Source organism: Pongo pygmaeus, chromosome 12 (assembly GCF_028885625.2).
Source record: "Pongo pygmaeus isolate AG05252 chromosome 12, NHGRI_mPonPyg2-v2.0_pri, whole genome shotgun sequence".
Classification (NCBI taxonomy): Eukaryota; Metazoa; Chordata; class Mammalia; order Primates; family Hominidae; genus Pongo; species Pongo pygmaeus.
Window position 1 is genome coordinate 90305794 of NC_072385.2, and position 16226 is coordinate 90322019.

Consider the following 16226-nt stretch of genomic DNA (forward strand, 5'->3'; position numbering starts at 1 on the left):
TCCAGCTTGGGTGACAGAAAAAGACTCCGTCTCAAAAAAAAAAAAAACACATTCTAAAGCTGGTAGTGGAATTTTTAGTATGGACATCATAAAGCATGTCTTTTGTATTTTTCCTATATTTTTGCACTTGGTATGAATGTACACTAATTGTCTATAATTAGAAAATAATAGTAATGAATTTTACTTCTGGTTATGATGCATTTGCTCACATTAGTAGTTTCTGCTAACGTGCTTTTCTGGCCTTTAGTGACTGTTCATGCTTTCTTAAATGCATTTGAATGTTGAAAGTTTCACATTTCATACTCTGGAACAGACACCTCTCTACTGTAGGAACAGTTCTAATCAAAATAGCATACTCTAATTATGTAAATGATTAGCTTTGAGAAGACGATCCTGTACAAAAGCCCAATTCCCTGTTTTGCTAGTAGTTTTTTCTTATGATGCACATTTGGGAGATAAGTGAACGTAGAAAAAAAAAAAGAAAAAAGGAAAACTATCCCCTTGATCGTGGAGTCTCACTTCATATACGTAATTTTTTTTTGAAATGGAGTCTTACTCTGTCACCCAGGCTGAAGTGCAGTGGCGTGATCTTGGCTCACTGCAACCTCTGCCTCCTAGGTTCAAGTGATTCTCCCACCTCAGCCTCCCGAGTAGCTGGAATTACAGGCGTGTGCCATCACATCCGGCTAGTTTTTTGTATTAGTAGAGATGAGGTTTTACCATATTGGCCAGGCTGGTCTTGAACTCCTGACCTCACGTGATCCATCCGCCTCGGCCTCCCAAAGTGCTGGGATTACAGGCGTGAGTCACCGCACCAGGCCATATACGTAATTATTTCATGAGAAAAATGTTTGAAGGAGGAGTGTTTCACTACCTAAATGTGAAATCTTTCATGTGTAATAATTGTTGTTTCAGTGATATGGGAGAACCAAATCGTCATCCAAGCATGTTTCTCTTACTTTTGGTGTTGGAGAGACTCTACGCTTCCCCGATGGATGGTACTTCTTCTGCTCTCAGCATGGGACCTTTTGTTCCCTTCATTATGAGGTAGTGTCATGCTGTGTAGAAATGGTCTAGGTGGGCGTGGGAGTTTTATGGGAATATTTTATCTTGTTCTTATTTCAGAAACTATTTTATATATATATCATATATTATATATATTTTTATTTATATATATATATATTTTGTTTGTTTGTTTTTTGAGACGGAGTCTCACTCTGTCGTCCAGGTTGGAGTGCAGTGGTGCGATCTCTGCTCACTGCAAGCTCCACCTCCCAGGTTCACGCCATTCTCCTGCCTCACCCTCCGGAGTAGCTGGGACTACAGGCGCCCGCCGCCACGCCCAGATAATTTTTTGTATTTTTAGTAGAGACGGGGTTTCACTGTGTTAGCCAGGATGGTCTCGATCTCCTGACCTTGTGATCCGCCCACCTCAGCCTCCCAAAGTGCTGGGATTACAGGCATGAGCCACCGCACCTGGCCATATTATATATATTTTTTTATGTATGTAAACCTATTGTATATATTAAAAACTATTATATATATAACTATTATATGTAATATGTAAAACTTTTGTATATAACTATTGTGTGTGTGTGTGTGTGTGTATATATATATAACTATTTTATACACACACACACACACACAACTTTGGGAGAGGTCTTGTGAAAGCAGAGGCCTGGGTTTTCCTGCCATTGCCCCCAGTGTTTCAGAGTAAGGTGCTTATATTGTGGGTACAGGATCTCATTAGAACCTGTGTAAGTAATGTTTTCTTTGAGCCCTGTCTGCTCCAAGGCAGGTGGATGGTGTTGATAGGAGATACTCCTTTTGAAAAACATAGCCCCATGTTTGCGTTATTCCTGTGTTGAGCCTGGCTAGCATGGAGCAAGCTTGGTTCTGGTATGTATCTTCTGTCCACGGGTTCGAGAGGACGTCAGGACATTTGACTTTTCACTCTGGAGGAGTCTACGAGGCGGTACAATGGGTGGCATGTAAATGGTAATGCCATGTGGCATGAATTCCCACTCATCTTCTCTTTTACGTTTGTAGTACCTGAAAAAAGCCATGAATATAGAGTATTCATGGAATAATATAACAGGGTTTTCTTCTTTTAGAGCCTATTACCACTTCTTGTGTTACATCTTTTCAGGCATTTGCCATCTTCTGATTACTTTTTTGGATCAAAGGCCTAAATATGTAGGCCTCCAAGAAGTATTAAAATTTCCTCATGAAACCTTTCAGAAGCCTGTCATATTAGTTAGCTCTTACCTTTCTGCTTAGCTCTTGACAAAATAGTACCTTCATTTTTGTGTTTCTACCAAAAATTGAAGTGGATTTGGAGCAGAAGGGTAAGAAACCAAACTCAAGAGAGTGTTTCTTATGTATGTAGTGTCCTAGGTTTCACTTCCTTGTTTCACAGAGCTGACTTATGCATTTTAATGTGAGAAAACCATTAAACATGAGATTCTGGCATGTGCTTGCGGAGCTATTTGTTTGCCCCAAGCCCTGGCTGTGGCTGTGTTATCTTTGATCACAGAGATGACTCACGCAGACTGGTTTTTGTTTCCTGATATACAAAGTTACCAGTCTCCTTCATCTGGCATTTGGTGGTTCATTTTAGGAATTTGGGTGGTAAATTTTACTTTCAGGGGCCTTAAAAACTGTTCTTTCATGAATAACTGGAAAGAACTAAGAAATGTTTTCAGAAAGTTGATGTAAGGAGGAAAGGCATGTGCACAGAATTGCAGTTTACATTAGAAACAGAGATGTGCTTTAGAACCTGTCCTCTGCCTTAAGAACATTGAATTTGTGGAAGCTTTTTACTACTCAGTCTCTTATTCATTGCATCCTAGAAATAATAAATTACTACACTGAAAGTACCTTTCCAAAATGTTGCTTAGTTTACATATAATCAGAATGCTGATACTACTCATTATATTCAAAGTATCTGTTATATAAAACAAAGATTGCATTAATATAGAAAATTTAAATATTGCTTTGAAGCCAGTGTACTTAGGGCATCATTTGTTAATCTCTAGAAATACAAAGTAAGAAGTTTGCAATCAGTCTGTTCTTCCAGTGAAAGAAAATGCTGTGGTTTGTAGTTGCTTTCTTCCAGTAAGTAAGGTGCTCTATGAAGTAGATTCATAGAACATCACCAACAGCAGAAGTGCCACCAACCAAAATACAAGGTTATTTTGGTGTAACAGAAAGAGCACATCTATCACTCTTGACAAGCCCTGCACTCTTGGGTTCAAATTCTAGCTCTGTAACTGCCTTGCTTGCTCTCTGAACCTCAGTTTCCTCAACGTGCAAACGAGGGTGATAACACCTCTTCTCAGAGTCACTGTAAGCAAAATGCCCTGTAAGCAGAAGTACCACCATTGATTCCTTAAGTACAGAGTCTAGGCTCTGACTTATTGAGTGTCCATGTGTGTTATAGAACAGTGTTTCTAAAACTTCAAGATATAAACATATCACTTGGCTATCATATAAATTCTGATTTCAGTAAATCTGAGGTGAGGCCTGAGAGTCCGACTTTCAAATGGTCTTCCAGGTAATGCCAGTGCTGCTGGTCTGTAGATCACATTTTGAGTAGCACAATTAAACTTGGGATATTAAATTTAATACCATCACACACACACACACACACACATACACACACACAGTTTTAACAAGCTAGACAGTAGTAGCTTATTAAAATTGGTTAGGCAGTTTAAGGAATTTATTAAGAAGTAGATTTTGACCCAGGAATGCAGAAAACAAGAAAGAAAGTGTTCTGAGCAGAGAAATCAGTAGGAAGTAGACCAACCTTTGTTGAGCCCTGTCTTTCTGCCTAGTAGTGAACTGGGCATTTTGCTTACAGTGACTCTGAGAAGAGGTGTTATCACCCTCATTTGCCCGTTGAGGAAACTGAGGTTCAGAGAGCAAGGGAGTTACAGAGCTAGAATTTGAACCCAAGAGTGCAGGGCTTGTCAAGGGTGTTAGAATGTACTCTTTCTGTTACACCAAAATAACCTTGTTTTTTGGTTGCCTTTTGAGTAGCCAGTAACTTAGTTACACTGAATGGACCTATAGGGTCTGAAATGTATGCAACTGAGAGAGATGAGGAGCCTATATCCACAGCTGATGTATCTGAGTACAGGCTGTCTTCTGGATATAGATGTAGTGTCTCTTTTTTTTTATTATTTTTTTTTAATTTATGAAGTATTTATTGATCATTCTTGGGTGTTTCTCGGAGAGGGGATATGTCAGGGTCATAGGATAATAGTGGAGAGAAGGTCAGGAGATAAACACATGAACAAAGGTCTCTGGTTTTCCTAGGCAGAGGACCCTGCGGCCTTCTGCAGTGTTTGTGTCCCTGGGTACTTGAGATTAGGGAGTGGTGATGACTCTTAAAGAGCATGCTGCCTTCAAGCACCTGTTTAACAAAGCACATCTTGCACCGCCCTTAATCCATTTAACCCTGAGTTGACACAGCATATGTTTCAGAGAGCATGGGGCTGGGGGAAAGGCCATAGATCAACAGCATCCCAAGGCAGAAGAATTTCTCCTAGTCAGAACAAAATGGAGTCTCCTATGCCCACCCCTTTCTACACAGACACAGCAACAATCTGATCTCTCCTTCCTTTCCCCACACTTCCTCCCCTTCTCTTCAACAAAACCGCCATCGTCCTCATGGCCCGCTCCCGATGGTCGCTGTCTCTTCGGAGCTGTTGGGTACACCTCCCAGACAGGGCAGCCGGGCAGAGGCGCTCCTCACCTCCCAGACAGGGCGGCCGGGCAGAGGCGCTCCTCGCTTCCCAGACGGGGCCACCCGGGCAGAGGCGCTCCTCTCCTCCCAGACGGGGCGGCCGGGCAGAGGCGCTCCTCACTTCCCCGACGGGGCTGCTCGGGCAGAGGCGCTCCTCGCTTCCCAGACGGGGCCGCCCGGGCAGAGGCGCTCCTCACTTCCTCCCAGACCGGGTGGCAGCCGGGCAGAGGCGCTCCTCACTTCCTCCCAGACCGGGTGGCAGCCGGGCAGAGGCCCTCCTCACCTCCCAGACGGGGCGGCCGGGCAGAGGCGCTCCTCACTTCCCAGACTGGGCGGCCGGGCAGAGGCGCTCCTCACTTCCCAGACCGGGCGGCCGGGCAGAGGCGCTCCTCACTTCCCAGACTGGGCGGCCGGGCAGAGGGGCTCCTCACTTCCCAGACTGGGCGGCCGGGCAGAGGCGCTCCTCACCTCCCAGACTGGGCGGCCGGGCAGAGGTGCTCCTCACCTCCTAGACGGGGTGGCCAGGCAGAGGCGCTCCTCACTTCCCAGACGGTGTGGCGGCTGGGCAGAGGCGCTCCTCCCTTCCCAGATGGGGCAGCCAGGCAGAGGCGCTCCTCACTTCCCAGAGGGGGCGGCCGGGCAGAGGTGCTCCTCACTTCCTCCCAGACGGGGTGGCAGCCGGGCAGAGGCACTCCTCACCTCCCAGACGGGGCGGCCGGGCAGAGGTGCTCCTCATCTCCCAGACGGGGCAGCCGGGCAGAGGCACTCCTCACCTCCCAGACGGGGCGGCCGGGCAGAGGTGCTCCTCATCTCCCAGACGGGGCAGCCGGGCAGAGGTGCTCCTCACTTCCTCCCAGACGGGGTGACGGCCGGGCAGAGGCGCTCCTCACCTCCCAGACGGAGTGGCCAGGCAGAGGCGCTCCTCACTTCCCATATGGGGTGGCGGCCGGGCAGAGGCGCTCCTCACTTCCCAGATGGGGCAGCCAGGCAGAGGCGCTCCTCACTTCCTCCCAGACGGGGTGACGGCCGGGCAGAGGCGCTCCTCACCTCCCAGACGGAGTGGCCAGGCAGAGGCGCTCCTCACTTCCCATATGGGGTGGCGGCCGGGCAGAGGCGCTCCTCACTTCCCAGATGGGGCAGCCAGGCAGAGGCGCTCCTCACTTCCTCCCAGACGGGGTGGCGGCCAGGCAGAGGCGCTCCTCACCTCCCAGACGGGGCGGCCGGGCAGAGGTGCTCCTCATCTCCCAGACGGGGCGGCCGGGCAGAGGTGCTCCTCATCTCCCAGACGGAGCGGCCGGGCAGAGGTGCTCCTCATCTCCCAGACGGGGCAGCCGGGCAGAGGTGCTCCTCACTTCCTCCCAGACGGGGTGACGGCCGGGCAGAGGCACTCCTCACCTCCCAGACGGGGCGGCCGGGCAGAGGCGCTCCTCACCTCCCAGACGGAGTGGCCAGGCAGAGGCGCTCCTCACTTCCCATATGGGGTGGCGGCCGGGCAGAGGGGCTCCTCACTTCCCAGACGGGGTGGCGGCCAGGCAGAGGCGCTCCTCACTTCCCAGATGGGGCAACCGGGCAGAGGCGCTCCTCACTTCCTCCCAGACGGGGTGGCGGCCAGGCAGAGGCGCTCCTCACCTCCCAGACGGGGCGGCCGGGCAGAGGTGCTCCTCATCTCCCAGACGGGGCAGCCGGGCAGAGGCGCTCCTCACTTCATCCCAGACGGGGTGGCAGCCGGGCAGAGGCGCTCCTCACATCCCAGACGATGGGCGGCCGGGCAGAGGCGCTCCTCACTTCCCAGATAGAGAGGCCGGGCAGAGGGGCTCCTCACATCCCAGACGATGGGCGGCCAGGCAGAGATGCTCCTCACTTCCTAGACGGGGTGGCGGCGGGGCAGAGGCTGTAATCTTAGCACTTTAAGAGGCCAAGGCAGGAGGCTGGTAGGTGGAGGTTGCAGCGAGCCGAGATCACACCACTGCACTCCAGCCTGAGCACCATTGAGCATTGAGTTAGCGAGACTCCGTCTGCAATCCCAGCACCTCGGGAGACCGAGGCAGGCAGATCACTCGAGGCCAGGAGCTGGAGACCAGCCCGGTCAACACGGCGAAACCCCGTCTCCACCAAAAATACAAAAACCATTCAGGCGTGGCGGCGCGCGCCTGCAATCCCAGGCACTCGGCAGGCCGAGGCAGGAGAGTCACAGGAGCCCGAGGCAGGGAGGTTGCAGCGAGCCGAGATCATGGCAGTACAGTCCAGCTTCGATAACAGTGGGAGACCGAAAAAAGAAGGAGAGGGAGACCGAAGAAAGGGGAGAGGGGAGAGGGGAGAGGGCTAGATGTAGTGTCTCTACCAGTGGAGAGGGAGAGGGAGAGGGAGAGGGAGAGGGAGAGGGAGAGGGCTAGATGTAGTGTCTCTACCAGTGGTGGGATCTGTTCCTTATTTTGCTTTTCCTGTAGGAAAAGTGACTGATTGGATTGGTTAACCATGTGTGGCACATGGTGACAATTGCCTGGGGTTATAGGATTGGTTTGTGGCCAGATACAGAGGAAGCCTGGCTCTTCTTTCTTGGCCACCTTCTGTGGTAAAGTGGAAGGCCCTAGATTTAGTTAGTTTGGGGTTTCATCAGCCTACCACAGGGACAACTCATGCTACCCCAAAATGTTCACTGGCGAGGTGAACTATAAACAGATTTTTAAAAAGCAGTGAATGTGATAAAACTGTATGCATTTGATTTAGATGACCTCTGAGAATATTATTCATGAAGAAAGTGAAAGGCTGATCATAAAACCTATCATTCCAGGCAGTGCTTGTGGTTCTGATTGTGATAAAGAGTGGGCTGTTTTGACCTGGGGTAATAGCTAAAAAGATGGATGGGTGTATGCACAGTGGGTCAGCAGTGTTTTATTTTTGTACCATTGTTAAGGGTAATTTATGTACTTGGAAGGGTTCTCATCGGGCTCATGGATACTATGAGTTTGGCTAAAGAAAAAAAATTTCAGTTTGTGGGAGTAGTGCAAAGGTTGCTCTGACTGCTAAAAGTGAATTGCACAATGAGAAGAAGATTAAAAGCACCAGCGACAGCTTTTTGTTTCCCTTTGATTTATGTGTACTTACCTGCTATTTCCTTCCTCTCTGTAAGGTATTTGTAAGTATTATATGTAGTTTTACTCCTTTATCCCATGTTTAAGAGTATATCTAAGCTTATTGCTCTGTTGATTTTCTTCGTTGATTTAAGTCTTAGAAGTTACTGATGTGGATTTTCCAAAGTTATACATGTATGCCATTATGATTGTTGCATCCTCTTGGGACAGAACTTATAATGTCAATCCCAACATCTTGTATACAACTTTTAAAAAATCCAGTGTATTTTATGTTCTGATGTTGTGCTGCATCCAGATACACAGTCCTTTGCCATGTGAATGTGATGCTTTCTATTTAAGACCATTAATTCATTCTTCAGTTCAGGTACCGCAAAGCAGAGTAATTCATGCTTTAAAAAGAGCCTTGACTGGCTCTCTGAAGCAGCTCACCAGGGCCTGCTTCTCTGGGCTTTCTAGAGACTAGAAAGTCTTTTCAGAGGCCAAAAAGTCCCTGGGCATACATCTCTGAGTTCCCTTTCACAAGCAAGTTTCAAGTTCCAGTCGAAGAGCTCTAGGTAACTACATATGCCTCAAACCTAGGACCATAGAGTCCTGAACAAAGGCCCAGGAGAGCTTAGACAAATCAGGTCTCTGAGTCCTGGGCCTTTGTTCAGGACTCTATAGTCCTAGGTTTGAGGCATATGTGGTTACCTAGAACTCTTTGACTGGTACTTGAAACTTGATTGTGAAAGGGAACTCAGAGATGTAAGCCCAGGGAGTTTTTGGCCTCTGAAAAGACTTTCTAGTCACTAACTGTGACACTTGGACAGGGCTCTTTACCCCCTCTACACCAGTGTGGTTACTTGCATGTATATGAGTTTCAGTTAAGACCAAACGTGCCTTCTATTGTAGGTAACTGAGATCTGATTAATACCTGCAGGAGAAATCCCTTCACTGCCCTTTTGAGGCACTTTTTAAAGGATCTCTCCTACTTGCAGCCCCCTTCCCCTGCCCCCCACCACCTGTTTTTTCTTTTTTTTTTTTTTCTTTTTTTGCTTATTTTCACTGCAGATGACTTTCAGTACGTTTTTTTACCCCAATCCATTTAGTCATTGTTCTCTTTAGACAAGTTTTCAGTGAAATCTCCTTTCCTTTCCTTTTCCCTTCTCCTTTTCTTTCTTGCTTTTTTTAGAGAGCTAGGATCCCACTATGTCGACCAGATGGACCTTGAATTCCTGAGCTCAAGTGATCCTCCTGCTTCAGCCTCCCAGGTAGCTGGGACTGCAGGTGCACACTACTGTGCCTGGCTTGCTTTTCTTTTCTCTGATATTTTTATTTTTTATTTTTTTTTTAGATGGAGTCTCACTCTGTCGCCCAGGCTGGAGTACAGTGGCATGATCTTGGCTCACTGCAACCTCCACCTCCTGGGTTCAAGTGATTCTCCTGCCTCAGCCTCCTGAGTAGCTGGGACCACAGGTGTACGCCACCACAGGTGCACGCCACCATGCCCAGTTAATGGCAGAAACCACAATTACTTTTGCGCCAACCTAAATAAGTTTTGTATTTTTACTAGAGATGAGGTTTCACCATATTGGTCAGGCCAGCCTGGAACTCCCAACCTTGAGCGATCTGCCCACCTCAGGCTTTGAAAGTGCTAGACTTACTTGCAGGTGTGAGCCACCGCGCCCAGCACTTTTGACAGATATTGAAATACAAATAGCAATACAATTTTTTTTTTTTTTTTTTTGATATGAGCCTTGCTCTGTCGCCCTGTGCAGTGGCACGATCTCGGCTCACTGCAACCTCCACCTCCCGGGTTCAAGCAATTCTCCTGTCTCAGCCTCCTGAGTAGCTGGGACTACAGGCGCCTGCCACCACGCCTGGCTAATTTTTGTATTTTTTTAGTAGAGATGGGGTTTCACCATATTGGTCAGGCTGGTGTCTAATTCCTGACCTCAGGTAATCCACCTGCCTCAGCCTCCCAAAATCCTGGGATTATAGGTGTGAGCCACCACACCTGGCCAGCAATACAATATTAACTAAACATGTGGCAGTAGAAATCATCCAGAGGAACCTATTCAGTGGAAACTTTTTTAGTTGAAATATGGATCTCTAGCCAGTAATCACAGCATTGGAAAATACGTTTTATGTATTTTTAAAATATTTCATGGAATCTTTTGATTTTTACCAGCCTTAAAAAAGAGGGAGTTGGGGGTGCAAAAACTTAAGAGTTTGTTGGTCCTTTTAAGCCTGTGGCATTGGGAAATGACATTGACTCCTTTCCTTTTCCTTGAAAGTTACAAAAATTGAGGGATTATCGCTTTGCTCCTTACTGAGATTATGAAGTTGAAAGACCTTATTTTCCATGGCACAGAGTTGGGGTTTTTGCAGTAGACAATAGTTGCCTTCTACTTCATTTGTGATTGTAATACTGGAAACTCTCCTTCAAGGCTTCACGTGATGTTTCTATCTGCTCTGTTTTCCCAGAATCCTTGTAGATGAATAGAGAACAAGATTTGCTTTATAGAAGAGATAAATGAGGCAGACAGTGGTTAAAATACTGCTGAGAAGTAATGTCCTCATCACTTTCTCTCTACCTCAGCTCCTGATCACCTCTCCCTTTGAATGTCTGTAGCGTTTGTTACTTAATCTCCTCATCTTGCCATTCACCATTACTATGCCATTCTGTAATACTCAATGCTTATTCTTGCAAAATAAATCTTACTTTCCTTCCATGCAGCAGCTGTGGGGTTCTTTCATTTGTTTATTTTTTGTTACCTTTCTCTGCCTCACCCCAGTTTGGGCACAGAGTTAGATTAACAGAAAAATGAAAGTAATCTGGAAGTGAGACTTTTTGTGTTGGATCAGTCTGTGTATCTGTGAAGTACTCAATATTAGAGCCACATTTTGTATCCCTCCAGTTACTATTTTTATAGAAAAGAGACTCGGCTGGGTTCTGTGTGTTACCTGGACTTTGAGGAGTCTTGGGTTCGAATATGAGCTCTGACATTTGCTTTTATTGTGACTTCACCTCTCTGACCATCCGTTTCCTTTTCTATCCATTAAGGTGTTGAACTGGATGTTACCTAGTTTCCCTCTGCCCTCAGGAGCCTCTGGCCACCTTCCTGCACTGTGAACTTGTCTCCTCTAACTGCCTTCCAGTGAGCCACTATAGAGGACTACCTTGCAGCTACCCTGTTGCAGGCTTTAAAGCCAAATGAGAGGACCCTGGATTGATAAGAATAGAAGTAGGGGGGAGGTGCCATTTTTCTGTTCAAGGTTATGGAATTACAAACAAGCCAAAACATGTTGGGGAAAGCCTCCTGGGTTAACGTAGCATGAATGGAGGAGCCATGTAGGAGAGCAGCCTCTGTGTGTTTCAGGCCGTAGATCTATATAATGGGGATAATTCTGCTTACAAAATAGAAGATAAAAGCTCCCTGGTTTGCTTGTTAAGAAAAATTTTAGAGAGAGGAAGGGGTTGATAGTATAATGGTGATAGACAAACTTTTTCAACCCATGGTTTTTCAGTAAGCCAGAGGGAAGACCCTGAAGTCAGATGTAGTTGAAGCAATAGAAAAAGAGCACCGTGTCCTGTGAGGGAGGACACATCCCTGCACCCAGATAAATGACAGCCTTGGGGGCAAGTGAGCCCAGTACCATGTCAGTAATTTTTGGGAAAGGTGGGGTGAGAATGTTGTGCCAGGACCCCGCAGAAGGATTTTTCAGAAGAGAGGGGTAGAGGCATATTTTATTAGTGACCAGACAATTGTGTTGATATTGATTGTTTTTTACTGAATTATTGAATATGTCACTTGGGAGTTCTTTGCACTTTATTCACTGAGCACTAGTAAGGATTCCCTAAGAAAATATCATGCCCGAGTCACCTCATTATTTTGATGGGATTACTAGGCTAGATGCTAACAATGTAGCTTTATTCAACATTTGAATTATGTACTTAAATGAAGACAAATTATGCACATGTATCCTAGAACTTAAAGTATAATTTAAAAAACAAGAAAAAAGGAAAAAATATTTGAAAAAAGAAATGGTATCAAAACTTCAAATATTGGTAACATACTTGATAAACACCACTACCATAGCATTCAGCTTTTTGAAAATAAAGCTACTAGGGCCGGGCACAGTGGCTCATGCCTGTAATCCCAGCACTTTGGGAGGCTGAGGCGGGTGGATCACCAGGTCGGGAGATCGAGACCATCCTGGCTAACACGGTGAAACCTCGTCTCTACAAAAATACAAAAAATTAGCCGGGCATAGTGGCAGGCGCCTGTAGTCCCAGCTATTCGAGAGGCTAAGGCAGGAGAATGGCGTGAACCCAGGAGGCAGAGCTTGCAGTGAGCGGAGATTGTGCCACTGCACGCCAGCCTGAGTGACAGAGCAAGACTCCGTCTCAAAAAAAGAAAAAAAGAAAGAAAGTAAAGCTACCTATTTGGTAGGTATATGAAGTCAAAAGACTGATGCTGGTGACATAGCTTCAAATGCTGGAAAGTCCAAGTAAAAATTCTTTTGAGGAGATAGGGAAAGAATCTCTTGCAACTTTATAGCATGATACTTTATGATTATGCTGTTAATAGCTAAAAGTAGCCATAAAAAAAATGAAGACAAACTAGATTGCATACTAATCAAATTTGTGAGCGAATTAAGATTCAAAATAACCTTCAAGCATAGGACTGACAAACACAAATTCAGGCATAAGACCATTACCTCTGAATGGGGAGGAAAGGGATGAAATTGAGGAGCCATGTACTAGAAGCTTCAATTTTATTTGTGATGTGTTCTTAAATTGGGCATTGGGCAAATGCTTGAATGTCATCTTATTCTCTAGATTCTTTTTGTTGTTGTCATTGTTTTGTATGTCTGATGCAGTTCATCATTTAAAAGTAAGATTCAAAATAGCCAGGACCAGCCTGGGCAACATAAGGAGAAGCTGTCTCTACAAAAAATTTTAAAAATTAGCCAGACTTGGTGATTTGCGCCTGTAGTCCCAGCTACTTGGGAGGCTGCGGTGGGAGGATTGCTTTAGCCCAGGAGGTCAAGGCAGCTCAAGTGAGCTGTGATTGGGCCACTGCACTCCAGCGTGGGTGACAGAGCGAGACCCTGTCCCCCAAAAAAGCCATGAAAGACTGGATTGATGGGCTGAGACTATCAAGATAACATTTAATAGAGACATATATCATTCTGATTTTTTAAAGAAAAGGCAAAATTATATACATACAAAATGAGGGCTCTCTGGCTTCATAGCAGTTTTTGTGGGGGAAAAAATATCTTGGTGAATGAGATATCCTGGTGAACCATGAGAAAGCAGCATGACACTGTTGCTGCTTCCAGACAGTGGGGGCTGTAGTCCCCCTGGACTCTGTTGGTTAGCCTAAACCCACGTTATTCTCCTTATTATTCTGTTCTGGGCTCCCCATTTTAGGAAGGTCACTGATAAACTAGTATCTGTCGAGGGGAGGTGACCAAGATGAGGAGGAAAGCAAACATCTGGAAACAGTTAGACTGGAGAAGACTTAGTGGCAACATGAAAATGGTCTTTGTATATTTGAGAGACTGCCATATGGCAGAAGGCGCATAATTCCTCTTTTTTGCTCCCAATGGGAAAATGGAAGATAGATTTCAGCTTTTAATTTAAAGAATTTTGTGAAAATTAGTATTCTCTATCAAGGAAAAGAACATATTTCCATAATACGGAGTTTGCCCATCAGCAAAAGTGTTAAGTTTTCAAGGAAAACTGATCACATGTTGAGCATTTATCTGCGGCACACCTGAGGTTGGACTGGATATCATCAAGGTATCTGTTTGGCATGCCTTATTTCAGAATAAGTGAACAACTCAGCTGTGGATTCTGAATGTTCAGTGAATGAAATGATCAACCTGCCTCTAATCTTGTGACAATATTTGTACATTTTTGTTTATGGGTCCTTTGCTCTCTCAAAGAAAAGAAGTTGGGATGCCATTCTTGGCATGGCTCAAAAAGTCACAGTGGTTTGCTCTTAAATGGTGCCCTCCAGGAATTAATCTACTAAAATTTAGCCTTTAAGTAACTTCTATAACTGTGTTCTGGATAGTTCTGAAAACATATTTTTGGCCTATGAGATGTTATGTCTGAAAAGCATTCTTTATTAATTTAATTATCTTTTTTTGTGGTTGCTGTATTTTTCTCCATTCCAGATGTTGGCTTAAGCCACATTTTCTGACAAGCAAAAGAACATCTGAGTCTTTGAGAAGTCAGAGTTGCTTTTCTAAAGAATGGTTATAATAGATAACTCTTTATTGTTCCAATTTCCCAAAGTATCTTGAACAGAGTTGCCTGGAGAGAGGGTACAGGAGTCTCAAAGCCTTGCTCATTACAGTAAGTAGAAACACCTGAGAAATAGGGCTTTGCCAGTACTGTTGAGATAGAACTTCCTGCCCTGGCCAGCACTCCACCTGGTCTGTGGTTACTACTAAATTCCATGAGGTCCAGAGAAGGGAATTATAGGAAAGGAGTATGCCCCCACCCTTCCCCCGCTGCCCAGCCATCCTAATCTGCTAACAGTTGTTGGGTGAAAAAAGGGTTCTGCTATCCCACCATTCTGTGGAAACCCTGGCCCCTTGGTTTCACTATGTGACTGTCTGATACCAGGTCAGGCTTGGGACCAGATTGTTGAGGCACAGGTGTTCAGTGCTGCTCAGTTTTCTTCTTTTCTTGTAGGCCAAACTTGCAAAACATGTAAATGCCCCCAGTGTTATCTTCCATGGGGTATTTGTATATTACAGATACATACATTTTGAAATAAAGCAGTAAAACTCTAATGGTGGCATTTTAGGCCTTATATAGGCAGGATCTAGAAGCAGAGATTGGAAGGTTGTTTCCTAATGCTGGGGAAATCACATTGTTTGGGCAGCTACTTACTCTGCCTCCTTTTTACTGTGCCTAGCACTTTATTTGGAGGGCTGTACTCATGGCCCTCTGAATTTCTGAATTCTACCCAGGGTAGCTGAGGTTCAGCGTGTAGTATGAAATTATGTTTTGTATTATGTGTCTTTTTTTGCAAATAGTTCTGGCATAAAAAGATACCTTGTTATCTGTCACCAATTTTTATCTGTTAGTTCCTAGATAGGGGCCTGGCCAACTTCATTTCTGGTGCCAGATCTCTTTAAGACCATTTTCTAAATATGTTTTTGAGCAGAAGGAATGAGGAGTTCACCTCTTATGGAATGCATTGACAAAGCAAACTAGAAAAACAGAACTTGTAGGGACCAGCTTTTCTTCAGTGTTATCTGTTATCCCAACAGGCCAGTTCAGGTCATGTTAGAACAAGTGATTTGATCTGCACACAGTCCCATTCTTAGGTGAAATTTCTGACAATGATGATAATCTATGGCCTATTGCTGCCATTCATACTAGAAGTTAGAATCTAATCAGTTAATTGGTTAACCAAGTATTTGTTAAACATTCATTGTGTACCTAGCTAGTGTTAGGTCTTGGGTAAGATGCAAAGTAAAGAAAAAGGTCTTTATGCTTAAAGAACTTACCATCTAGCTAATAAGGTAAAATACATGCTTGTGAACCTTTTACTGTGTATATTAACCACTTAATTATATGACATATACACTAAGGACTGAGGCCTACAAAGAAGGGGAAGAGCATCAGTGGGTTGGAGAAGTCCAGGAGGCTTTCCCAAATAGCAAGGCTGGAAGAAATGTGGGAGTTCAGTCTGCCATCTCAGGGACTTTTAGAAATCACCCGTGGTGATTAACAAGTCATGTGAGAGGAGTGAAAAGTCAGGGGGATCCAACAGGGGAAGATTGTGATGGAGAGTTTTATGATTCATAACTTGGAAGGCATCATAAAGAGCTTTGCTTCCACTTGAACCAAGGGCGACCCAGGAAATTCACAAAATAAATGGTTTGCTGTTTAACAGGAGAAACCATTGATGGTGCATCTTTGGTAACTTTAATACAGAACAGTATTTGTCCTGAGTGTTGCATTTAAGTCTTATGGAAGTAATGAATTGTAGTGGGAAAAAAATTTAAATTTAGTAATACTGAAACATTTTAAAGTATCTTAACAGTGTTTTTCCATACAGAACTTTTATTTCCTTGTTCTTAAATTGCTTCTCAAAAATTGTAGCGAAGGTGCTCTGCAGGCATTTTTAATGCTGAATTGAAGGATTTCACATTACCAAGCCCCAAGTGCCAACTGATAGGCAGTCATCCTACACAGTAGGGAACATTTTAGATCAAAAATGTGTTTTTTTCTTCCAGAAGAAAATATGAAATTGGGAAATAGAATAAGAAGGTAAAGATAAATTATAGAAGGTTTCAAATGAGGACAAGGAAAAATAATGACATAGTGTGTTTCGGTTAGCTTTCTCTGACTGGAATAGGTTTTCCCT

General features: G+C 44.9%; 1 protein-coding gene across 10 annotated transcripts in view; it reads left to right on the forward strand.

Moving 5' to 3' along the window:
* Positions 1 to 16226, forward strand: part of THADA (THADA armadillo repeat containing) — a 366352-nt gene that overhangs the window by 162668 nt on the left and 187458 nt on the right. For all 10 annotated transcript variants that reach the window (XM_054475156.2, XM_063648769.1, XM_054475159.2 and 7 more), the window contains one exon: positions 916 to 1047. In XM_054475156.2, coding sequence (XP_054331131.1) covers positions 916 to 1047 — 132 coding nt within the window. The remainder of the gene's footprint in view (positions 1 to 915; positions 1048 to 16226) is intronic.